Raw genomic sequence first — 27181 nt, forward strand, 5'->3', positions numbered from 1 at the left:
ACCCGACCCTACAGCTAAGAACATAGCTTTAGTGTGACCTGATCCTACAGCTAAGAACATAGCTTTAGTGTGACCCGATCCTACAGCACAGAACATAGCTTTGGTGTGACCCGACCCTACAGCACAGAACGTAGCTTCAGTGTGACCCGAGAGAGCTCGGGTTACGGGATACAAGGCGTGGGGTACAGGAGCAGTACCCCAGGGACAACATGGGTACAGTAAACATCACGGCTGTATCATTCACCGTTGGGGACTTACCGGTGACGGAGGGGAAGGGATGCGGATAGACTGGTCAGTTCCGGGAGCCACTTCGGTGCCTCCTTCAGGAAGCCATTTCGGTGCCTCCTTCAGGATCCACTTGAGTGCCTCCTTCAGGATCCACTTGAGTGCCTCCTCCAGGATCCACTTGAGTGCCTCCTCCAGGAAGCCACTTCGGTGCCTCCTCCAGGTTGCCATTCCCGTGCCTCCTCCAGGCTGCCACTCCCGTGCCTCCCTCAGGCTAGCACTTCGGTGCCCTCTGCAGGCTGGCACTTCGATGCCTCCTCCTCCAGAATACCACTCCCGTGCCTCCTTCAGGCTAGCACTTCGGTGCCTTCTGCAGGCTGGCACTTCGATGCCTCCTCCTCCAGGATACCACTCCTGTATATCTTGCGGGAGCGACTAGCATCCCCAAGATCACCACATCACCTTGAGGGCCCCGGCACACATCGTCTCCTTCACCGTCAGGAAACAAAAAACAAGTTCCTCCCTCTAACGTAAGGAGGAGCTATAAACGTCGCCATCTTTACATCTGGATCCCTCGGGGGGGCGGGGGATTATAAGGGCTTCCCCTTAAATCGTCATCATCTCCATTCTCAGGGGCGTAGAAGCCGTCACTTTTACGACAAGAGGTTCCTTCCCTTGTCATGTTCACTGCTGCTGCCCCCTCCTCGTCAGTCACCTTCGGCCACCAAGGCCGTTACAATGACAACGGTAACACCCGGGGCGTAACAACCCTCCCCCCCCAGCAACAGGGGGAGGGGGCAACGGGAGAAGAAGAGAGGGGGGGTCTGTTGTGAGGGAAAACACACACACTGTCTGCTGTGGTGGGGGCGTGGACGTGTACGTGTGAGAGAGAAAAAAAAAAGGCGAGAGGAATAAGACGGAGGAACATGGTGAGAGAGAGAGAGAGAGAGAGAGAGAGAGAGAGAGAGAGAGAGAGAGAGAGAGAGAGAGAGAGAGAGAGAGAGAGGTCGCCACCATATCCAGATGGCAATAGTTTCGACGGCTGGGTTCTGGCTACACGACGGTGCGGGATTTCGTTTGAAAGTGCTCGCGGAGGTGAAATTAGTTCCTCCCAGGCACCTGACGTATTATGGACTGGTAGGTTCTTCATGGGCCCCCTCTACCAACAGTCTCATGAGTGCCAGTGACTGGCGTGCTCTGACTGGCATGCCTCTGACCTGTTCCTGTGATCTGAGTGGTATATACACAATGACCTGACTGGCATGCACGACCGGATTGGTATGGTCTCGAGCTATGAGTAATCACCCAATGCTGTGTCACTGTAGGAGAACGGGCCTCTCAGACTTCGCCACCAGTCACTCCGTCCTTCCCACCTGCTTGAACTGTTGCCAGATATACGTCCATCATCTGTCGCTACCACCAAGCACCATCTGCTGCTGCTCTTGGCCTCTTCACTGTCACCAGATACATCCCAAGACTGGCGATACGTAGCTCCGTCGGTGACTGTCGCCCCCACGTATGCCGTGCAGATGTTGTGTGGTGTTCTTCTCCCCTGGGGCCTGATTTCGTCGTCGCCTTCTGCGTCTTGTTTATCCTCCAGGACTTCGAGAACGGGGCAAGAGCCAGAGATGGGAGGGTGTTGGGGTAAGGTGATGGGGTGACAGTTGGATGGGAGGGTGTTGGGAGGAGTGTGGTGTGGGTGGGTAGGGTGATGGGGTGACAGTTGGAGGAATAAAGGAAGGAGATAGATAGATAGATAGATAGATAGATAGATAGATAGATAGATAGATAGAGAGAGAGAGAGAGAGAGAGAGAGAGAGAGAGAGAGAGAGAGAGAGAGAGAGAGAGAGAGAGCAAGTGGATACGGAGGTTATGGAGAGGAAATCGAAGATGATGGACGTTGGACAGGAGGTCGAAACACAATGAGAATGAGGCGAATGCAAGGGAGAGAGAGAGAGAGAGAGAGAGAGAGAGAGAGAGAGAGAGAGAGAGAGAGAGAGAGAGAGAGAGAGAGAGAGAGAGAGAGAGAGAGAGAGAGAGAGAGAGAGAGAGAGAGAGCGGGGGGCGAGTGTGGCGGTGGCGGTGGTGGTGGTAAAAAGGAGAGAGTTCAGGAGGTGGTTACTAAGGGGGTGGTGCGTCGTCAACCTAAGCCCACGAAAATTGATGTTGAACCTGACGCTCCATAAACATACCATCGCCTGATCCCCTCCTCCTCTTCCCTCCTCCTCCTCACAGTTGCCAGGCCAGGCCAGCTTGCATAACCCCGACCAGTCTTGCTTGTGATGGGTCCTCGTGTGTCTTCATTTGGGGGCACATGCCGTGAGTCTCCACGTATATCCTGCTGGTTTGAGGACACGTGTGGTTGGAATGTGTCCTACTGGTTCGAGGACATGCTGTGGGTTCCCTATGTATCCTTCTAGCTTGAAGACACACGTGATGATGGGTCCCTATGCATCTTCCTGATTGGAGGACACACATGGTGGGTCCCTATGTATCCTTCTGGCATGAGGACACACGTGATGTGTCCCTATATATCTTGCTGGCATGAGGACATATATGGTGGGTCCCTATGTATCCTTCTGGCTTGAGGACACACGTGGTGGGTCCCTATGTATCCTTCTGGCTGGAGGACACACGTGGTGGGTCCCTATGTATCTCACTGTCTTGAGGACACACGTGGTGGGTCCCTATGTATCCTTCTGGCTGGAGGACACACGTGGTGGGTCCCGATGAGGCTTACTGACACAATGGTACATGTGAGAGGTCTCCTTGTGCCTCCCTTGTATGAGAAGACTGGTATGTATCGCTGCAGTATCCCCATCAGCAAAGCAAGTGTCCCAATACAGTACTTTCCAATACAATCAATGACCACGACAGCAGCAGCAGCCAGTACGAATGTGTCCACCACAACAGCCCCCCCCCGATACAATTGTGTCCAGCACAACTGAATACGGGATTTCGTCCAGAAAAATAAATCCTACCAATAAAACTTTTAAAACACCTCTGATTTATTCGCAGAGTTTGCGTGTATAATTGTCGATTACGAATCATTTATTAAACGGGTATTAAATGCTATAATCCCCTTATTCAGTACAGTGTTTTAGACTGTATTTCCTCTGGGGAAATAACGCTGTTTTAAGCCCACAACTCGAGAATTAGTTTGGCTCTGTCCTACACACACATATCTGGTCGCTATACCTTTATATATAATCAATGTGTAGAAAAAGAGATTAATGTGGCGGTATTCAAATGATTTAAACATATAGGAAATATGTGTGTGTGTGTGTGTGTGTGTGTGTGTGTGTGTGTGTCACCTATTTGTACTGTAGTGGGACGGAGTTATACACTCGTGAGGCGGCCCCATCTCTTAAACATTCTCATACAACTTCTCAAACCTATGTATGTTGTCTGCATTGACCATGTCCTCAAGTCATTCTATCCCCATCCTCCACCACTCCTGTACTATCAAAGGATTTCTCTACATCTTTTTCGAAACGAGTTGCTTGCTTAATTTCGTGTTATGTCCTCTGGCTGCTCCATCCCTACATCTCTCGAACTAACTTTAACTGTCCACGTCATCGACCTAATATATATATATATATACATATAAATGGCTGTGATCAGTTCACCCCTCACTCTTCTCTCTTCCAGCAGCGGCAGTGTAAGCAATGGTACCTCTTTACGTCCTCGTTCGAGAAAACGTTACAAACAGCTGAAGCGAGTCTCTCTCTCTCTCTCTCTCTCTCTCTCTCTCTCTCTGGCCACATACATTAAAGTGCTAAACGTCTCGTCGATTACCGTCCTGAAGGGGGGTTCGATCGGTCGGAATTCCTAGAGTCAGCACTGCTGATTGGCACTCTTATCGCGCCCCCCTTCGGACTTCTCGATAAAGCTCGTTCTGGCTCGATGGGAATCGCACGGCAGAGATAGATAGATAGATAGATAGATAGATAGATAGATAGATAGAGAGAGAGAGAGAGAGAGAGAGAGAGAGAGAGTGACCTAATGTCAACAATCTCATCCCTCACTCAGCTGTCGATCAGTGTGTTGTTTACATCTTTTTTCTTGAGGAGGGGGGGAGCGAGCAGGGTCCTACGGTCGAGAGTCATGGCCATGCACGACGTGATTCTGGGACTTAGACGCGACAGTATCCTGGTGAGGTGGGGGGGGGGGGGGGGGGTGGAAGAAGATCCGCAAGTCAGCTGTTCATAGCGGGGGGGGGGGGGGGGAGCGAGGAGGCTGTTACTGTTGCCTTCCCAACAACAACAACACCTGGTCCTGAGAGAGAGAGAGAGAGAGAGAGAGAGAGAGAGAGAGAGAGAGAGAGAGAGAGAGAGAGAGAGAGAGAGAGAGAGAGGGAGGGAGAGAGAGAGGGAGAGAGAGAGGGAGAGAGAGAGAGAGAGAGAGTACAAAACGTCACATCTAGAAATTGAAAAAAAAAAAAATATAAAAGACACGTCGTCTTATCTAGAAATAAAACCCTTTATATTTTAACAGCGATAAGACTCATCGCCCATATACGTCGACACCAGGAAACACCAAGAGGTGTGGGCGTGGGGACGAGGGGACGATCAGAGGCTGTGGGCGTGGGAACTGTGGTACTACCACTGGCTCTGTGGGCGTGGGAAATGTGGTACTACTACTGGCTCTGTGGGCGTGGGAAATACAGTACTACTGGCCCTGTGGGCGTGGGAAATGTGGTACTACTGGCCGTGTGGGCGTAGGAAATGCGGTACTAATGGCCCTGTGGGCGTGGGAAATGTGGTACTACTGGCCCTGTGGGCGTGGGAAATGCGTTACTACTGGCCCTGTGGGCGGGGGAAATGTGGTACCACTGGCAGTGTGGGCGTGGGAAATGCTGTTCTACTGGCCCTGTGGGCGTGGTATGTCAATCAACACACGGAGGACATGGAAGAGGACAGATAACAGGAGAGAGAGACTTGATAGCCCGTGTCGAGGTCACCTCCCTATAGCCAACATGTCCCTCTGGCTCAACAGACTACAGGAAAAAAGAGAAAACGATCAAAGGTAAAAACAGGGAAAAAAAAATGTTTGAAGGGAACACCCTAGGCTGTAGGGATACCGCCATGGGAATTCTATAGGAAAGCGTGAACGGTCGAGAGCTCCCGGCTGATTTCAGGGAACACCCGTTGCTGTAGCTGACCTCCGCGAGGAAACACGAGTCCAAAAATGCTTTCAGTAGTGGAACACACACACACACACACACACACACACACACACACCATCGTCCTATGAACGCCAGAGGCACTGAAGTAACTAGGGACGAGTCTCAAAATGCTTTCAGTAGTGGTACACACACCTTGACCCTATGGACGCCAGAGGCACTGAGGTAACTAGGGACGAGTCTCAAAATGCTTTCAGTAATGGAACACACACACGCACACACACACCATCGCCCTATGAACGCCAGGAGTAACTAGGAGAGACATATAAACGGAGTCGATTTTTTTTTTAAAAAAAGCCTTCCTTCCTCCTTTCCTACATCGGGGCGTGAGCGGCGACAGCATGTGTTCCCACTTGGGGAAGAAAAAAAAAGGAGGCTTGAGCCATCGACAGATCCGTGAAGGAGAGGAGGGTAACGTGGGAGATATCCCTCTTGGTCCTGGATCATGAAAATGGGTGTTGAATGATCTTTTGTGGAGCGTGTATATAGGAGTGGTATATTGGCTTTGTAGGCTTGAAAACACGGGGGGGTTGTTCCTTAGGAGTGAAAATGGGGACATCTCGATTAATGGGGGTGTGAATAGGGAGATACTGCCCTTCTGGGCTGCCTAATGGGACAACTGATTTGGTGCGTTTGAAAATAGGGGTAAAATTTGTGAACTGGGAGTGAAAACAGGAGTCCAGTACTCATATGGGCGATAATACAGGGCAAAAATTGATTTTCCATGTGTAAGGATGGGGAATATTGGTCTTCGTTTGAAAATGGGTGTAATTGGTTTCGTGGGATGTAGGAGTAAGAATCGTAGGTTTACAAATGGGGTCAGTTGGTTTTGTAAGCACGAAGATGATGAAAAATTGGTTCTGCGTGAACACACTGGTACAAACTGGCTATGTGGGTGTGAAATTGGGAAAAGACTGTTCAGAGGGAGTTAGTATATGAAGCAGTAATCATTCTTTGTTTTTATGGGCGTGGAAGAAGGACAATTAGCTCCATGGGCTTGAAAATTGGGGTCAGTTCGTTTGGCGAGACTAAGGATTGGAAACAAATTAACTCGTAATACCTTTCTTTTTTTTTTCTCTCCGCTCATTAGACAATACTCATTGTTCTTTCCTCCACATAAAATGAGAAGTGAACATTCACGAGAGAATTTGATCACGAATAAGTTCTTTTTTTTCTGTTATTCAATTTCATAGAAAGTTGAGAGAGTCTTTGTTTTTCTCTCTCTGTCTTGCTCGGTGTTTCTAACCATCACACGAGGTGTGTAAATATTTAGGTGTCGATTGATGTGTAAATTACTGGGTGTAAAAAAAAGAATAGAGCTGGAGAGATGTGAAACTCTACTTGGGTATAAGTTGACGTAGTGTGTAAATTGCTGGGTGTCAACTGACTAGATGTGTATATTGCTTGATGTGTAAATTGACGGGGTGTAAATCGACGAGGTGTCCATTGCTAAGATGCCCTACTAAGACTCAGAAAGTAACTCCAGGGTCTGTAAATCACTTTCAACTATTTTCTTTGCCCATAACACTTTGTAAATGAAGTTCTGCGTCATGTAAAACATTGAAGGGTCGTACCGTCGTTCCCCAGGGAGTCGTACAGTCGTGCTCCAGTGGTCGTACCGTCGTACTGAAGAAGTCAAACCTAGTCACACCCACGACGAAGATCGGCCTCAGGGTTTTTCTCTTCGCGTCTGACGTCCGAACTTCGACCTGGGCCAACACCCACACGTCAAAGAGTGTTTTGTGTTGCGAATTCAGAAGAAAAATGCAAGAAAGGAATTCAAACCGGCTACAGACAATTGGATCCCTTCCGAGGCTGATCTAGACAGTGGAGAATATCATTAACTCACATAACAGTGTGGTAAGAAGTTAGAAGAGACAGACAGATAATTCGAAGAGAATATCCTTCAAATGGTTACACTGACTATGAAGGCGAGGATGATATCGTGGACTCGAAGCGAAGAATTGATCAAGTCTGTTCTTAAACGTACACACACACACACACACACACACACACACACACACACACACACACACACACACACACACACACATACACACACCTGTGGGTCCTCTAGAATGCAGGTGTTGGGAATACAGATATACACACACACACCTGTGGATGTCCACTATAGAGTGGGTGTTGGAAATATACACACCTGTGCGCAGCTTTTCTATACATTGGAATTGTTTTTTGAAATTAATGAGCCATGTTGTTGTTCTTTTCAAAGCTATTTTTGTAGCATTAATTTGCGCAACCAGTGACTAACACATCCAAACCGTCAATCAAACAAGTACACACACACACACACACACACACACACAAACTCAAAAATACACGCTCAAACATACACAAAAAACACCTACACACACACACAGACCTCCAACGTGTTATGGCCACGGTTGCTGACCATGAGTCAGCACTGGAGTGCATGGCTAAGGCTCGTGAGGGTGAGGGTGTGTGTGTGTGTGTGTGTGTGTGTGTGTGTGTGTGTGTGTGTGTGTGTGTGTGTGTGTGCGAATAAAGACATGGTACATATACACAAGGTTAACAGACTGGGTAACACGAGTAAAAAAAAATAAAGAAAGAACTCGTAACTCGTAATGTAAATAGTAATATTCTCTCTCTCTCTCTCTCTCTCACACACACACACACACATGAACTTTGCCTCTCTCTGATAAAGCAGTTCACACTGGCCGCGTGCGTCACTGATAACAGATATCTACACGTTTCCCGAGAGACGATATTGACCGACAAGACAATAGGCACACAGTCAACGTGCTGTCGATATCTATTTTTTTTTTCTTTTTTTTTTTTTTTTTATCTCTGTTGCCCACCGCTGTCTTACCCTGGACTTCTGCTGCCCAATGTTGCGTATTCCTGGACCTCTGCCGACTTGCTTCTGTGTTCTCCTGCACCTCTGCTGTCTTCTGCTGAGGTACCCTGGAAGTCTGCTGCCCACAGCTATGTTATCTTGCACCTCTGCTGCTCACAGCTATGTTATATTGCACCTCTGCTGCCCACAGCTATGTTACCTTGGACCTCTGCTACCCACAGTTATGTTACCTTGGACCGCTGCTGCCCACATCTGTGTTATCTTGGCCCTCTGCTGCCCACAGCTATGTTATATTGCACCTCTGCTGCCCACAGCTGTATGATCTTGAGTCTTCTTCTGTCTATTTCTCCATCATCCTGACCTCTGCTGCTCAATCCTGTGTTATCCTGGGCCTCTCCTGCTCACAGCTCGGTTCCCTTGGGTTTCTGCTGCCCGCTGCTGTGTTAGGCCCGTGCTCCCCGCTGCTGTGTTACCATAGGCCTTTGCTGCTATCCACTGCTGTTAAGAACTGTGTTGCACTCTGAGGTCCAGCAATATGGCAAGTTCTAACCCCCTGTTGCTCAAGTCTCATGCAAAGCCTGCGTAGCCGCTGGATGCATGGCGGGTCTTGCTTGAGAGAGCTTTCGTGGCTTCTTCTGACCTCCCTAGTGGCGTCTGAGGGGCGCCCTGACCCGACCTGCGTTGCCTGAGGAGGATCTGTGTCACACTCGGGCGATATCGGGTGGCGCCTACATGCCTTGCCCACCCGTGGATCGCGTCAGGGGAGGACAGTGCGTGGTGGTTGTGCTCGCCTCGCCGCCCCACCTCGTCTTCGCCACTACACTCCTGACGTGTGCTGGGAGTGATCCTTCAACTGAAGATATTCGGTGATTATTTGATCAATCCTCCGATCATACTTGGTACTTAGCATCTCCTTGAGGCCCTCTTAATTGCTACTTCTGGGCAACAGATTCTGCTGACGTCTCGATGTTTCTAGAGTCTGCTGAGTATTTAATACGATCTGCTTGCATACAGTGTTGTGACATAGCTCTCTCTCTCTGCTACTCTGGCGAAATATCTTCACGTCCATCACGTTCTAATAGGTGGACACAGCGGGGTTGGAAAGACTCGTTATTTCTATTCAACTGTTCGCAGTATATCACAACGTTTTTGGAAATTTCACCTTCCAGCTCTGCCATGATGCAAGACCACGAAAACCAGATGGACACGTACATTCCTCCCACTTGTATCAAGGCTACAGTAACCAGGTGGACACATACATTCCTCCCACTGTATCTCTGACGTTGCACACCTCCATGGGTCTAGGAAAACCACCAAGCAACACCTGCGTAACACAGGAAAAATACACACACACACACACACAAACACACACACACACACAAACACACACACACACACTGACCCAGACCGTCATTCTGTAGACTGGCTCCGCCAGGCGCCTCATACCACACTCAGGTGATCAACTGTGACTGTATCCTGAGTTCGCCTCACCGCCGGTAATACGCTGCTTAAATCATGCTCCCTTCTGCAGGAGGAAGACTTATCCCACAGGATAACAAAGGAATCTTAAGTAACAACAGACCATTGGGTCTATGATGCTCTTTCCATTTTCTCTGGCGAGGTCTTTGTGGGAATCGGTTTCTACATCTGCCAGGGGGGAGGGCGTTACTGGGGACCTTATCTATTACCTCCGTCAAGGAGACAGAGGGGCTTGTATCCATGTCCTCAATATGGTCGTCGGCGACGCTGGTGTCTCTTTCTTCTTGTGTCCCGCGGCCCAACCCACCTCCTCCTCCTCCCAGTCCCTGTAAATGAGGTGGCTACAACTCCTCCTCCTTCTCCTCCTCCCATTCCTCCTTTCCTTCTCCTCCTCTTGCTTCCTTCACCGTCGACAGCCTGGTTGCCACTCCGCTCCTCGGTCCGTGGCGAGGGTGAGTGCCTCTCCTCTCCTCCGTTCGTGGTCGGGGTGAGTGCCACTCCTCTCCTCCGTTCGTGGTCGGGGTGAGTGCCTCTCCTCCCTTTCGTCCGTTCGTGGTCGGGGTGGGTGCCACTCCTCTCCTCCGTTGGTGGTCGGGGTGAGTGCCTCTCCTCTCCTCCGTTCGTGGTCGGGGTGGGTGCCTCTCCTCTCCTCCGTTCGTGGTCGGGGAGGGTGCCGCTCCTCTCCTCCGTTCGTGGTCGGGGTGGGTGCCGCTCCTCTCCTCCGTCAGTAGCTGGGATGCGTGCCGCTCCTCTCCTCCGTCAGTAGCTGGGGCGGCGCGATATTCTCCCTCCCGATCGTGGCTTGGGGGCAGACACCCTATCCGGTCCGCGGCACCCGAGGAAACATCATCCCCCCCGCCCCTCTCCTCCTCCCTCCCAGCAGCACAACGCGCCTGAAGGAGACGTGACAGATAACAGGCGGGGCCGTAAGAGCCCGCGTTAATCATCGTTGAGAGCACCTCAGGACCCGGCTGGCTTATCGATCCCGTTCGGTCTGCTGATGATCCTGAATGACTGAGGCGCTCCGGGTACGGGCCGCCCGCCCGCCCGCCCGCCCGCCCCCGCCAAAGGCATAAAGACCCAAGAGCCTACCTGACGGGATGGTCCACGCTCCAATCACGGGGCGCTTGTTTTTGGTCTCTACGAAGTACCAGGGGAGTTTGCCTTTGTCCTCCGCGGCGCCGGGAATGTCTTCAGGGTTCACTAACTTTCACGTTGGAATAAGTTTTTTAAGTTTTCACGGCGCAGGTTTTACGTGGAGGACGGTGACAAAAGGAATATGCTAATATTTGCCCCAATGCTTTAACATGCCTGGGGATTACAGACCAACCCCCCCACAACCCCCTTGGTTTAAAGGTTAAAAAAAAAAAAAAGAAGGATATTCTTGCATTTTGAGAGATTTTTCTTTTATAATGAGACACACGCGCGATAGTCATGGTTTTTGATGTGGTGTTGTGATCACACACACACACACACACACTCATATACAGAGAAGCTACTAATGTGAAAGACTATGTATGATCTAGGAGAACAGAGAAGACCACAATCGGTTGCAGACAGCAGCCGCCCCCCCAAGGGAAGTACAACCCTCCTGTCTTAACGAGTGTTCAAGTGATGGCCCGGAACCATCTTACACCCCCTCCGTGTCATCATAACTGCTGGTCTTGCTTCCACTCTCATTAAGACCAAAAACATCTCATAACACGCACCGTACACTCATCCCATCCTCTCTTTCTACATCCCGTTTTTCACACTTTCTCCTCTCTTACTCTTTCCTCACCGAGATTCATCAAATATTCACCGACTGGCAGTATGAAGGTAGAGAGAGACTGTTTGTGAAAAGACTTGTCGAGAATGATAGAGAATTTGCTTCTTATACCCCCTCTCTCTCTCTCTCTCTCTCTCTCTATCTTTCGCCCTGTGGGAGAGGACGCAGAGGAGATGGAGGGAGTACAGTACATATGGGGCCTTGATACACCCATCCCTTTTTTTTTCTTTCCAGGTCTCTCCACGCCTGGCATCCATAACGAGCCTCCCACATATGACCATCGACTGAAGCCTTCGGTCAGGTAATATCACACACACACACACACACACACACACACACATACCAGGTATCCATTTTCCGACCGGCCAGCCCCGAGGGGAGGATGACCAACACCTGGGTTGGGTGTAGGCCACTGCCATGTTGAGAGGATTCCAACCCCTGTGTGTGTGTGTGTGTGTGTGTGTGTGTGGTGTGTGTGTGTGTGTATGTGTCTACACCCAGCGGCCTACCTCCTCGACTTGCAGTGTTGCCACCAACACGAAAAATGGCCCCTCCAGCGCCGTAACTTTGATAACCTGAGGCAATAATTCTCATGAGATAAGCGCCTTTGAATCATACACCGCTTATCTTTATCGCTAGTCATGTGAATTATTCAGGGCGAGAGAGAGAGAGAGAGAGAGAGAGAGAGAAAGGTCGGGAAAGGCATTGACCCAAGGTGTTGTCCCTAGGGGTCAGAATGCCCTGCACCTGGGTCATGGGTAGTTAGTGGCCTGAGGTAGTTCTCAACCATCAAACTGCGTGTTCAACTTCTCGATGATGTTTATACTCAAAATTTCATCATTCACTTTATTGCCTTTATCTATTCCCATCGACATCTCGCCATACATGTAATAACATCCCCATCCCCCCTCATGTGTGCGAGGTAGCGCTAGGAAAAGACAACAAAGGCCCCATTCGTTCACAGACTCCAGCTGTCATGTAATAATGCCCGAAACCCTTTCCACATCCAGGCCCCACAGACTTTCCATGGTTTACCCCAGACGCTTCACATGCCCTGATTCAATCCATTGACAGCACGTCGACCCCGGTATACCACATCGATCCAATTCACTCTATTCCTTCCCCGCCTTTCACCCTCCTGCATGTTCAGGCCCTGATCACTCAAAATCTTTTTCACTCCATCTTTCCACCTCCAATTTGGTCTCTCACTTCTCGTTCCCTCCACCTCCGACACATATATCCTCTTGGTCAATCATTCTTCACTCATTCTCTCCGTGCCCAAACCATTTCAAAACACTCTCTTCTGCTCTCTCAACCACGCTCTTTTTATTTCCACACATCTCTCTTACCCTTACATTACTTACTCGATCAAACCACCTCACACCACATACTGTCCTCAAACATCTCATTTCCAGCACATCGGGTGCACCCTCCTGCGCACAACTCTATCCATAGCCCACGCCTCGCAACCATACAACATTGTTGGAACCACTATTCCTTCAAACATACCCATTTTTGCTTTCCGAGATAATGTTCTCGACTTCCAAACATTCTTCAAGGCTCCCAGAATTTTCGCCCCCTCCCCCACCCTATGATTCACTTCCGCTTCCATGGTTCCATCCGCTGCCAGATCCACTCCCAGATATCTTCCTCCAGTTTTTCTCCATTCAAACTTACCTCCCAATTGACTTGACCCTCAACCCTACTGTACCTAATAACCTTGCTCTTATTCACATTTACTCTAAACTTTCTCCTTTCACACACTTTACCAAACTCAGTCACCAGCTTCTGCAGTTTCTCACATGAATCAGCCACCAGTGCTGTATCATCAGCGAACAACTGACTCACTTATGTTCAATTATGTTCCTTGCTTGATTTCATGTCGCATCCTGACATCTTTCAAGTAACTAATTACTCTTGACTTCATCAGACTTAACACCTTATGTGTGTGTGTGTGTGTGTGTGTGTGTGTACATACACAGGAGTAAAGACATTCTACATACATATGAGAAGGTTAAGAGAAAGGGCAACACGAGTGTACAACCTCCTCCCCCGTAACACACACACACGGGTAACCACAGAGCGAGAGCTCTTTCTCGATTCGGTCGTTGGTGTTTGGACGACCGATCTCAGCTGACGGGGCAATACGTCTGGTTAACCCTCCGATGAAGGCACGAGACCCTAGCCTATACTAGCCAGTCGAAAGATCCCTGCATAATCCCTGGGTACCGGTCAACCCCTCCATAGTGTGAAACAGTGGCTAGTATTGTGTACCTTGTCTGTTTCGTGGCTGGAGGCACACAAGAAGCCAGTAATATCTATAGACCAACAGAAAGACTCGTCATTACAGCAAAGGAAAAGTGGGTCTCTTTTTTTTTTTTTGTCAGTTTCAGAGAAAACGTAAAAGTAGGACTAATTTGGACGAGTCTTGGTTGAGTATGCAAGTTGAGGCAGCGCTCCCGAGACGGGAAAGTGCAATATTTTGCACAAGAACAGAGTAAACCATTAATACAATCGAAGCAAATGATACGAGAAGAATCATTCGAAGCGTCTGAACCATTCCACCACACACACACTCTCTCTTCTTACTGGCAGACTTAGCAATTTGTGTGTAATGTGGAGGGAGGTCTGCAAGACACGAGTATATCGCATTCACTGTGTTGAGTGTTGGAATTATGGAAGCATTAAAGTGATGGAAAGCTTGTGAGGGCGGGAGGGACGGGGGTGGGTTCAGGAAAGAGAGATAGAGCGAGAGCGAGAGAGAGAGAGAGAGAGAGGACATCAGTTTTCAGACGTGTGGTGCTTAACCTTGTTACGTTTGTCTCGTTGGAAGGCCCCGTTCAAACACGAGTTTACCGATGTGGTAGTAGATCTGAATGAAGAGGATGGAGTAGTAGATTTGAATGAAGTATTGGGGAGGGGGGGGGAATGGAGAGAGAGAGAGAGAGAGAGAGAGAGATAGGAACGGCAGCGTCGAGGTGCCAGTGTCTGAAAGCATTTGCTTCTTGACTTGGAGAGAGGAAGGAAGATTCCCGATACAAAAGGAGGAGGAAGATCGAAGGAGGAAGGTCGTCGTAGAAGACATGGCAGAAAGAGTGATGGAGGAAAGCCAATAGAGAGGAAATTGGAAATCAGACCCCCCTATAGCACACAGTTTCAAAGGTTTTCTATACACAGTATCAAGGACTACAACTTATGATTTCCCCTCTCCACCTTTCTCCCCCCCCCCACAAAAAAAAAAAAAAAAAAAAAAAAAAAAAAAAAAACTCTTGGAGAATCATCAGAAACAGCTAAAGAACACAGTCTGACATCAATACAATATCAAAAACAGCCTAACAGCTTTTATTTTTGGCATCATCACAGCAGCTAAAAAAGAAAAAAAAAAAATGTGTCGATATCCTTACAACAGGTGGAAAAAAAAAAAAGGGATCATGACAACAGCCAAAGAGCTTTTTGTGTTGATATCATTACACACACGAACACAAAACAGAAAACAATGAGATCATGGCAACAGCCAAAGAGCTTTTCTTTTTGATATCATTACACACACGAACACAGGGGAATGAAGTACGTTTTAGATCTTGGTCCTCTGGGAGCCCTACTGGCGATCAGAAGGAAGATGCCACCCAGCAACAGGAGGGAGAGATTCAAAGGACTTTGGAGATGACACAGTCGTCACAGAAACACTCCCGGACGACAGGTCGAACAGTTCAAGATGGAACGGCCCGTCTTTTGAGACAAGCTCTGCCAATGTTAGGGAAAAAGGTTTGGTGATACAGGCGCCAGAGACGAAGAAAGCGCCAGATGCATAGTTTAGATTCCCCACTCCCCCTCAAAAACACTATAGAGGGATATCACCTTGTTCGTACGCCTTATGCATGTCCAGAGAGAGAGAGAGAGAGAGCCCCAAGGTCGAAGCGAGGGTGTCTGCCCTTAACGCTACTTGGAAAAAGAAAAAACGTAGAGAGAGAGAGAGAGAGAGATGGGAATGTCAGAGACAATGTTTACGGAAAAAATCGTTATCATAAAATTTGCGTGATATTTTCAATATTTTTGTTCCGATGCGGCGGGATACATGTCCATGGTGGGATATACAGCCACGGATGACTGTCCATGGTGGGATACAGCCATGGAAGAGACTGTCCATGGTGGGATACAGCCATGGAAGAGACTGTCCATGGTGGGATACAGCCATGGAAGAGACTGTCCGTGGTGGGATACAGCCATGCATGACTGTCCATAGAGGGATACAGCCATGCATGACTGTCCATGGTGGGATATAGCTATGGATGACTGTCCATGGTGGGATACAACCATGGATGATTTGGATGACTGAATGAAATAGTTATAAACAACTGATCTTGATATCATGTTAAATAAATATATACAATAATAACAAGGCCCAGCCTCACACATTCCGGGAGACAGTTGGGTCACCAGACTCCACAGCCTTCATTGGGTCATCACTCAAGACTCCAGAACCCCTCGGTATCCTCCGCCCAGTCATCACCAGACACTATAGCCTCAGACTTCACCTCTTCGGCTACACCATCAGTCACAACTTCAGACTTCACCTTTTGGGCCACATCATCAGTCACAACTTCAGACTTCACCTCTTCGGCTACATCATCAGTCACAACTTCAAACCTCACCTTCTTTCTCACTTTCTTTCCGGCCTGACCTGGAGCTCTGTTCTTCTTACGAACTACGTCGTTGTCAGACTTCACCTCTTCGGCTACATCATCAGTCACAACTTCAGACTTCACCTCTTCGGCTACATCATCAGTCACAACTTCAGACTTCACCTTTTGGGCTACATCATCAGTCACAACTTCAGACTTCACCTCTTCGGCTACATCATCAGTCACAACTTCAGACTTCACCTTTTGGGCTACATCATCAGTCACAACTTCACACTTCACCTCTTCGGCTACATCATCAGTCACAACTTCAGACTTCACCTCTTCGGCTACATCATCAGTCACAACTTCAGACTTCACCTTTTGGGCTACATCATCAGTCACAACTTCAGACTTCACCTCTTCGGCTACATCATCAGTCACAACTTCAGACTTCACCCTTTCGGCTACATCACCAGACACAGCCTTAGGCCCCCTCCTCCTGGACGTTGTCTCATAAGACTGGATGGATTGCCTCTGAGCGTTGCCGTACATCCTGGAGGAACGCCTGGTGCTTTGTCTAATGAGCCACAACAACTCTTTCTTGGCCGGCTCCACATCTTCCCTTCGTCCGACAATATCGATTGTCTTGTACTCCTCCGTCTTCCCGGGCACGTAAATGTCAACACAATACTTATTTCTTATGCCCTGCACGGTTTGCCCCGATCTACCAATAACTACACCATGAAGACTGGGGTCAGCATTCACCATTCGTAAGACGTTCCCACACGGCCAAATTCTGGAAGGACGAACCCTGGACGAGGTATTGTTCACTTCCGCGAGGAGGTCGATACCACTAGGCCGAGACAGGTCCACCAGACGCTTCAGTTTTAGGCAAGCCTGAGTGACCCCTTGACGACCTCCTTGTAGAATGATATAGTTCCTTCTCGCGGGGAACTTAATCTTGATACCAAATTCGTCCTCAATAGATGGGGTTTCCTTCTGGACTAACTCTCTCTCTTCAGTTGGCATCTCCAGAAACTCCAGCCATCTCCTTTCTCGCCTGAAGTTGTCATTACCAGCCTCGGGTGTGTCTGACTCCTTAGCTGGGGTTCTGTTCTTACCAGACTCCCGAACTGGACGAGCCCTGTTGCCAGAACCCTCAGCTGGAGCACTGTTCTTCTTACGAGGACCCTGAGCTGGTGTTCTGTTGTTCTTCTTACGAGTTCTGGTCTTCTTACGAACTACGTCGTTGCCAGACTTCACCTCTTGGGCTACAACATCAATTACAACTTCAGACTTCACCTCTTCGGCTACATCCTCAGTCACAACTTCAGACTTCACCTCCTTTCTGGCCTGAGCTGGAGCTCTGTTCTTCTTACGAGTTCTGGTCTTCTTCTTACGAACTACGTCGTTGCCAGACTTCACCTCTTCGGTTACATCATCAGTCACAACTTCAGACTTCACCTCTTCGGCTACAACATCAGTTACAACTTCAGACTTCACCTCTTGGGCTACAACATCAGTCACAACTTCAGACTTCACCTCTTCGGCCACATCATCAGTCACAACTTCAGACTTCACCTTCTTTCCGGCCTGAGCTGGAGTTCTGTTCTTCTTACGAGTTCTGGTCTTCTTCTTACGAACTACGTCGTTGCCAGACTTCACCTCTTCGGCTACATCATCAGTCACAACTTCAGACTTCACCTCTTGGGCTACAACATCAGTCACAACTTCAGACTTCACCTCTTCGGCTACAACATCAGTTACAACTTCAGACTTCACCTCCTTTCTGGCCTGAGTTGGAGTTCTGTTCTTCTTACGAGTTCTGGTCTTCTTCTTACGAACTACGTCTTTGCCAGACTTCAACTCTTCGGCTACATCATCAGTCACAACTTCAGACTTCACCTCTTCGGCTACATCATCAGTCACAACTTCAGACTTCACCTCTTCGGCCACATCACACAAAGCTGGAACTTCCCTACTCTGAGCTGGGGCCTTCCTGTTCTTCTTACCACTCTGTGCGGCTTCCTTGTTGTCCTTAACAGAAACCGGAGCTGTAGGGCTGCTGGCGTTCTTCTTGCCAGACCTCTTCTTCTCCTCCTTGCACTTGGCCATGACGGGGTCCTTGCATCTCCTGGCGCGCACACACCTGAGGAGTATCTTCATCAGCACCACCAGGAAAAGTACCCCGACGGCCTTCCAGGACAGGAGGACCTTGAGGAGGTCGAGGCAGATGGTCCATACGCTGGGCTCGGACGCCATGTCCCTCAAGGTCAGTACATTCCGCACTAAATGTCTTAAGCCTGAGCCGACCTCAACTGGGGCAGTGAAGTCCTTGTACTGCACTTGTCCGAAGAAAGGAACGTAGAGGGAGTGAGCCCGCCTGTGTCTCTCCTTCAGGAGGAGGAGCAGCCTCCACTCCTCATTCTGGAGGGCGCTGAACAACAGGGCGGTCACGATCGTCACCATGAACACACACCACACAACTACAAACGTATCTAATTTATAATTATTCATTTTCATTTATAATTTATTTTCTGGGAATGATATAAGGAAGACATGGTAAAGAATGAGTAAACAGGAAAGCGATGGAAACGAGGAACATTTGCTCCAAGGATCGTGGTGGTGGAGGTGTTGGCCAGGATGGTGGCTGGAGTTGTCTGTCGGTCCGTCAGGTGCGATGATGACGACACGTCCACGAGGGGACGGGTGCCGGGCGGGTGATGGACATCTTCCCTTCTTGTATTACTTCTCTAAAGAGGGAATAGATGAATGAACCAAATGATAGATAGAAAGATAGATAGATATTCGAATAGAGGACATAGAAGTTATTATCAGAGGTGACGAAACAGTGGTGGTGGAGGTGTTGGCCAGGGTGGTGGCTGGAGTTGTCTGTCGGTCCGTCAGGTGTGATGATGGCGACACGTCTACGAGGGACGGGTGCCGGGCGGGTGATGGACATCTTCCCTTCTTGTATTACTTCCCTACGCATGATATTCATTATTTCTATTTCTCAGGCGCTGAGCTTTGAATACTGCAGACTTGCCAGCCATGTCACAGCCGGTTGGAAGGTATGTAAACCACAGACGCACTTAGAGAGGGCGTTAGTGTGAAGATAGATTTATAAACCCGCCATATTTCGCAATGGGCATCACTGCAGAAGGAGACACCACTCAACGCATCTTCACTACACCCTGGACCATACGTCACCTTCAACCCTCAACAAATGCACAGCGGATCCACAACCCTGTTGTAGGGTTTGACCTGAGGCCAACTTCCCTACGTGCTCATCTTCACTACAACCGAAAGACAGAGAGACAGACAGACATAGGGCGTGAGAGAGAGAGAGAGAGAGAGAGAGAGAGAGAGAGAGAGAGAGAGAGAGAGAGAGAAACTATAGACAGTGTTATCAGGAGCGGGGAAAACGAGGGTGGGAAAAGGTGGATGTTGCCGAAGCGGTTCGAGACATATCTGGCGAGGGATCAGACACATCTATCAACAACGGGGACGGGAGGAGGAGGCGAGGTCAGCGGACTGCTTCCGTCGTTCATAGGCACACGTGTCATCCTGTGAACAGATATGCCAGTGATCTGAGCCAGCGGTATCATGGCTCGGTAATGGATAAGAGGAAGAGCTATATATTTTTTTTCTCTCTCTCTTAAAGCTCTTCAGCCCGAAGGTACGGGCCCTTGGGTATAACTGGCATGGACCTCTGACCTGGCCTTTTAGGGGGGTCAGGTCGTCAAAGGCCAGGCCATCATAACCCAAGGTTCGTAGTACCGTCGTATTCTAAGAGGTTAACACACTATGGAAGGTTCGAGTCTGTGGGAGCGGGTAATTGACGGTCAACCCATCTGTTCATCCAGCCCGCCTGAGGCAGGTGGAGTTCGAAGGTGGCGTCAGCTTGTGATCCGATCATTGTCTTACTATGAAATGTGTCAGAGAGAGAGAGAGAGAGAGAGAACGACTGACATCGACAGAGACAGAGAGGGAGAGAAGAAAGAAAGCGAGATAGATAGATAGATAGATAGAGAGAGAGAGAGAGAGAGAGAGAGAGAGAGAGAGAGAGAGAGAGAGAGATTCAATAATGGATTTTACATAACCGAGAAATAAAGTATGACTTACAGGGTGACGCACCTTTTTGGCTTCTCTTCCTCGTCGTTCGGGGTCACAAATTTCGTGAGGTAAGGTCATACGGGTCTCCCCTTACTCAGGGCTGGACTCATAGGAATATCTTGATCACGCGCAAAATTGTGATCCTTTCCAATATATATATATATATATAATACAAACCTCCATTACTGCTGTGTCAAAAAGTATTAAGAAACGTAAGAAAACGTCCAACTATTTCATGAAAAATGACTGAATTGCTGTATGCTCTGGCCAGTCATACTGTGACATATTCCCACAATCGATACGCACATTAAGAATGATTTCCCGTGACGCAAATGCGTTTGAATGCGTTCATACGTACAGTGTGAGCTTTGTCCATTTTCTTGCATTGACATCGAACGCAAGGTCTAAAACACAGGTACCCAGCCTTATGTTTCCAGAGAATGACATATGTTGATAATATCACGAATGCGGGGAAGAGAAAAATAGACATGACCGAACGGAGAAAACGATCGAATAAGATATTATCATAACAACAACAACAACATTTTTTTTTTTAAATTTTCCAAGAGAAGGAACAGAGAAGGGGGCCATATGAGGATATTCCCTCAAAGGCCCAGTCCTCTGTTCTTAACGCTACCTCGCTAATGCGGGAAATGGCGAATAGTATGAAAAAAAAAAGAATAATAATAATTATGATAATAATACTACAGACAAAGAAATAAATGACAGAGAACACAACAAAGTATCGAAACATTATTCTCAGTATCATTACCTCCCACTCTATCATTTGCGCCAATATGTCCCGCGCCATTAAACCCTTGTGTTGTCTCATCCTGTGCCAATATGTCCTGTGCCATTGAACCCTTGTGTCGTCTTATCCTATGCCAATATGTCCCGCGCCATTAAACCCTTGTGTCGTCCTGTGCCATAATGTCCAGCGCCACTTTGTCCGTGACTCACTGCCGCACCACAACGAGAAAGAGAGAGAGAGAGAGAGAGAGAGAGAGAGAGAGAGAGAGAGAGAGAGAGAGAGAGAGAGGAGTGGGGCAGGAAAAATGACGTACTGTGGATTACATACGAGTTGTTTTCAGAGTTAACGTTATGTACTTACACGAGAAATGGTTCCGCATCAGGCATACACATCGTGTACGACACACATCAGCAAGCGCAACACCATCTCAGCGTCCACACACACACACACACACACACAGCGTCGACGGCAACAGGAAACAAATCCAACAGTTGAATCAAACCACAGGATCTCTTAGCCTACTTTCCCTCGCTCGTCCTCACTCTCTCCTTTACCACACAGTCCCAGGAATCCTTCCAGCGACTCCCTCCCTCTCTCTCTCTCTCTCTCTCTCTCTCTCTCTCTCTCTCTCTCTCTCGGACTGCAGCCTTACTAGGCGTTTCCCTTCGGCAGTCCAGTGCTGCTAGCGCACAGGGAGTAGGCGCAATGAGTGACGAGCGAAAATAAATAAAAAAAAAGAAAGACAATAATGTGGTTTATGATCGAGAGGAGTTGGGTTGAGGGCTGTGGCCTTACGGATGAGAACAGTCCTTGTCTCCGTCCAGCAGGACACGTAATTATCCCTAGGGATAATTACAGAAGCAAAATGACGCATGTGTGTGTACAATTTAGAATATACGCTGTGGGAACGGAAGAGCAACTTCGTAGTATGAGTGGATAGAAATATCGGATACTTATAGTCTATGTCTCATTTAAGATCATCGTACGTCGCTGTTTTAGAATGTGATACTGAGTACGTATTGAAATCGACTGCTAAACATCAGGTGAACACTTTCAAGTATACAAAGAAGAACTCTGTATGACCTCGCTCCGGTATGTCATTCGTGCTACACATAACCCATTTGGTGTTTCCCGAAACAAAACGAAAAACGCAAATATACTGTACGATATAATCCGTCGGTCCTGTACGCTCACTGGTTCGTACTATTTCGTAATGAAGATGACATACCTCATTGTACCTAACCAAAGTCTATCGTCTGTACACGAGACGAGAGACACGAGAACGACATAATAGCTCCTGTGTCACGAGGGTTTCGCATCTGTCATATACCCGACAACAAACTCGGTTAAAAAGATACAGGAAAAAAAGAGAAGGTTTATACTTGAAATGAGCCACATATATGACCTCTGTAGTGTCATGATTCAGACGCCTCTGTAATATAAACCAGCGCAACGTGTGCGCTTGAAACGACAGAATAAAAGAAAAAACAAAATAGGCTTATACTTAAAACATGCGACAAGTATGACACCCCTGTAGTGTCATGACAGATCCACTTCTGCAGTATATACACTACCACAAACGCTCCGTTGTTCTGAACAGGTGAATAAAAAAACCCCACAAAAACAAAGGAAAATCGTGAATAAACGCGGTAACAAACCTGGTCCTCTTCCGTCATGGTAGAGTCCAAACATCACATGACGAAGCAAGGTCAGCAGTCAGCCCCGGGGTGTCGAATGCGGTCAGCATTTCCCGGCTCTGAGTCTGTCGAAAGAAGGAACACGTCAGCCACCTGTACCGTGCGAATAAGCTCTCGAGTACAGCTGTACATGTGTTGCTGATATTCATAAATACGGTCGTGGACCCATGAGTCAGCCTCTCCGTTTATCATTTCTAAGCCACTAATTTTCATCGTTCGTTGCGGACGCTTCTGACACTCGTCTGAAAATGTTAGAGACTGGGAATCCTCAAGGCATGTATCCTTATCAAAGGATCTTTTATTCTATTCATCAACTATTATTCCATCATTCCAGCTACCTACCTCTTTATATGTACATATGCATATATATATATATATATATATATATATATATATATATATATATATATATATATATATATATATATATATATATATAATGTCTATGTCTGTATATGTATTCATATGAGTATTTGTTGATATGTATATGTATGTATATGTGCGTGTTATGTGCGTGTATGTACATGCCTTTCTTCGTCTGTATCCTGGCGCTACTTGGCTGACGCGGGAAAATGTAACACAAGGAAGTGTATTAGGGACTGGGTGCTACATTTTTCCTCGTGGTTATGAACATTTATGCATAAATGATTTGCCTTTTAAGTGCAGCGCCCACCAGGAGTCACTGGGACCTGCTGGTGAGCAGGAACCTCCGACCAGATTAGAAATCTACATCGCCAGTCTTACCTCAGACCAACGTATGACGCGGCGTGATCAGGACAATCCTTAATCAGTTATAAGAGATCAATAATAACTAATGAATTACGAATGATAAATGATGGGAAAGTACTTTGGTTATTATACACACTGTCCAATAACAACGTATTAAGTCACAGGGGTAATGGAATATCAATCATTTCTCTCGCAATACATCATCCCACCTCTTCTCTTCCGTTCAACACCATCTTTACTTAATCTTTGCTACTACTACTACTACTACTACTACTACTACTACTACACTTCTACTACTACTACTAACAATAATAATAATAATAACAATTTTCTTTCCCAAATCAACTGAGTACGAAAGACAACGATGGTGTACACCACCAGACTACACCGAGAGCGCTTCTCTCATCCTGGTAATTAACCACTTTATATGGCCATTACTCCCCCTTCCAATCAGCAGCTAGGATGGTAGAGCCACACACCCACACCCTCTCCTGACGGTACGTACGTGAGACAGTCATATCCACAGGCGCGAGGCACTCTAACCCTACCCTATCCTTCCCCCCCAACGAGACTACCACCATAACAGGAGTGGGAGGTGGTCGTCCCAAAGTCTACGGCCGAAGATTCCTCCTGACGCAGGAGGAGGAGGAGGAGGAGGAGGGAGGGCTTCGTAAACGAACCACCCCTTCGGATACGTCGGTCTTAAGGTGTTCTGGTGTCAGACACACACACACACACACACACACACACACTTCTCTTATCTTCCCTCCCCAGCCTTCCGGGGGCGCCCTGTGCTACGCACGGCACAGCCATAACCTGTAATTTTGCCAATTGTGAAGGAATTGGAGGGCGCCACCGGTGTTACGCCAGAGGGTGGGTGGGTGGTTAACTTCCTCCACGACCCCTGCCACCACACCACCATCCATCGCTGTCCATTACCACCACGGCCACCACTGACACCACCATCACTATTACGGCTAATCACTGACACCATCACTGACACCATCACTGATACGATCATCTAAAACTCTTTCTCTCCTACCAACACCATTCCTATCACCACAGTTGCCACCTAATTCATTACCACCATGACTACCACCACCACCACGACTACCACCACCGCCAGTAACCACCACAATCTCTCCCAGAGGGAGACCCCGTCAACTCGCATCACCCAGAGCATCTCATTACCGCTGAAATTTTTCTCGCGTCCCGACCTGTGTTATAATGTATGCGTTTTGCCGTGAGGGTCTTGGCCGGGATGGGGCACAAGTGTGTGTGTGTGTGTGTGTGTGGAGAAACTATGGATGGGGCGGTAAGCAATAACCACTCAAAGAGGTTTGGGTGGGAGGCTTGGTCCTATAGGAAAAGAGTAGCAACATAGGCCTACAGAGCCAGGAGGCTTGCTTGAAGGCGACTATTAAAGATTGTTCGATTGTTGGTTATAATTGGATGGCTTCAAATGACCTTGACTGAAGCCTAAATTACCAGCATATCTACTTAACCTCATTTTCCCTGTAATGATTATTTTGAACGCAGTGACCAGAGTTATATATATATATATATATATATAGAACTCTGGTCACTGCGTTCAAAATAATTATTACAGGGATGATTCACAAGAACATCAAAGTGCTTTCAGAAAGGCTATAGCTATCAAAACACTAAGCTTCAGATCTGAAAACAGTATTTCAGAGAGTCGCATGAATCTATTCCTGATGCCACCTCTGAAAGCTGGGAGTGGAATGAAACATTATAGAGCAAAGGGAGAGAAAAGAGTACGACTGTTAAGAGAATGTAAGACAGCCAATGTGGCTGAGGCCAAGAGTTAATAACAACATGGAACAGGGTCATGAATGGAACAGGGTCATGAATGGAACAGGGTCATGAATGGAACAGGGTCATGAATGGAACAGGGTCATGAATGGAACAGGGTCATGTATGGAACAGGGTCATGTATGGAACAGGGTCATGAATGGAACAGGGTCATGAATGGAACAGGGTCATGAATGGAACAGGGTCATGAGTGGAACAGGGTCATGAGTGGAACAGGGTCATGAATGCCAAGATAGCACTATAATATCCCGCTGATCATAGTAACGCCACGTAGGAGTGATTATGGCATGTACTCTACGACTGACTATCAACTCCCAAACACGTTGAAGGGTGAGGAAGAGAGAGAGAGAGAGAGAGAGAGAGAGAGAGAGAGAGAGAGAGAGAGAGAGAGAGAGAGAGAGAGAGACTCGGTTCCATTCCTGTGAATACCTCAGTTACGAGAACGGAAAGAATTGTTACCCAATAGAAAAACGGGTTTTGGAGGGGGTGACTACCCGTCTCGACCCTTCGAGTCTATCCAGGAGAATCCTATGCATATATTTCACAGGAGTTAGATGATAATAAATCTGTTTCGTCCTTTTTTTTTTAAAAAAAAGAGTGAATTTTCAATTCACTTTTTTTTTTAAAGAATACATAACGCTAAAATAAGTAAAATCTAAGGACAGAAAAATCTTATCTATCAACCGTATAGAAAAATATTCAACTAAAAACTGACAATTAAAGTCATACAATCACGACCTACGAAAATGACCACTTATTAAAAAAAGAAATAGATGTGTGTCCGGGTAGACAAAAAAAAAAAAAAAAAAAAAAAAATTCACTGAAGAGGGTAAGAAAAAGAAAACGATGGGAATCACGAACTTGTAAAATGGTTTCTGAAATAAAAAAAAAAAAAATATAGTGGATGACAACGTACTTCCGCTTTACATTTGCAAAATGAGTGGACGGTCGTTTAAAACTCGTTAAGCTATTGCAGATACCAAGGACGAACAACCTCTTACATGTTAATGGCCAAAGTCCCTCGAACCCGCTACCAGAAACGGGTGATGTATAAAAGAGGATAAATGGCCTTAAAAAAAACAGGAATAATCATGATTGGTAACTTGCGATTGAAAGATAAATGGATAAATGGCTTCAAAAAAAAAGGAATGTCGATGATTAGCAACTTGCGATTGAAAGATAAATGAAGTTGGTAACTTGCGATAGAAAGATAAATTGATAAATGGCTTCAAAAAAGGGAATCTCGATGATTGGTAACTTGCGATCGAAAGATAAATGAAGTTGGTAACTTGCGATCGAAAGATAAATGAAGTTGGTAACTTGCGATTGAAAGATAAATGGCTAAATGGCTTTAAAAAAGGGAATGTCGATGACTGGTAACTTGCGAATGAAAGATAAATGAAGTCGAACATCATTGTTCCCTGCTTCCCAGACCTCTTGACTCACACCTGTGGTTGAGCCACGACTAACCCAGGCGGAAACTACTAAAATATACGGAGGAGAGGTTGGCTGAGGTGGTGTGGAGGTGAGGCGAACCTTCAGGAAGAGGGGACTGGGGTTTCTGGGGCTGGGGTGGCAGTGTGAGGCAGGGTGCGAGTCGGGGAGGGCGGTAGTGTGAGGGAAGGTGTGAGTGAGAGAGGATGGTAGTGTGAGGCAGGGTGTGAGTGGGGGAGGGTGGTAGTGTGAGGCTGGATGTGAGTGGGAGAGGGTGGAAGTGTGAGGCAGGGTGTGAGTGAGAGAGGGTGGGAGAGGGTGGTAGTGTGAGGCAGGGTGTGAGTGGGAGAGGGTGGTAGCGTGAGGCAGGGTGTGAGGGGGGGAGGGTGGTAGCGTGAGGCAGGGTGTGAGTAGCCGCCCTCATCATCACAGTGTGTGGGGCGTGGAGACAGAGAGCGTGAAGAGGGGAAGAAAGAAAGAAAGAAGAAAGCTGGGAGATGGAG

General features: G+C 47.6%; 1 protein-coding gene and 1 long non-coding RNA gene across 3 annotated transcripts in view; both read right to left on the bottom strand.

Moving 5' to 3' along the window:
• The window catches only part of LOC139749212 (uncharacterized), a 251539-nt gene that overhangs the window by 157139 nt on the left and 67219 nt on the right, over positions 1 to 27181 (bottom strand). For both annotated transcript variants that reach the window (XR_011712925.1, XR_011712926.1), the window contains exon 2: positions 22641 to 22744. This is a non-coding gene — a long non-coding RNA (uncharacterized lncRNA). The remainder of the gene's footprint in view (positions 1 to 22640; positions 22745 to 27181) is intronic.
• Positions 15866 to 18631, bottom strand: LOC139749207 (uncharacterized). The gene is made up of 2 exons (XM_071662894.1): positions 17898 to 18631; positions 15866 to 17819 (listed from the first exon to the last, which is right to left on the bottom strand). Exons 1-2 carry the CDS (start codon positions 18582 to 18584, stop codon positions 15957 to 15959), a joined length of 2550 nt encoding a protein of 849 aa, XP_071518995.1. The 5' UTR covers positions 18585 to 18631; the 3' UTR covers positions 15866 to 15956.

This window comes from Panulirus ornatus, chromosome 6 (assembly GCF_036320965.1).
Source record: "Panulirus ornatus isolate Po-2019 chromosome 6, ASM3632096v1, whole genome shotgun sequence".
In the NCBI taxonomy this organism is placed as follows: Eukaryota; Metazoa; Arthropoda; class Malacostraca; order Decapoda; family Palinuridae; genus Panulirus; species Panulirus ornatus.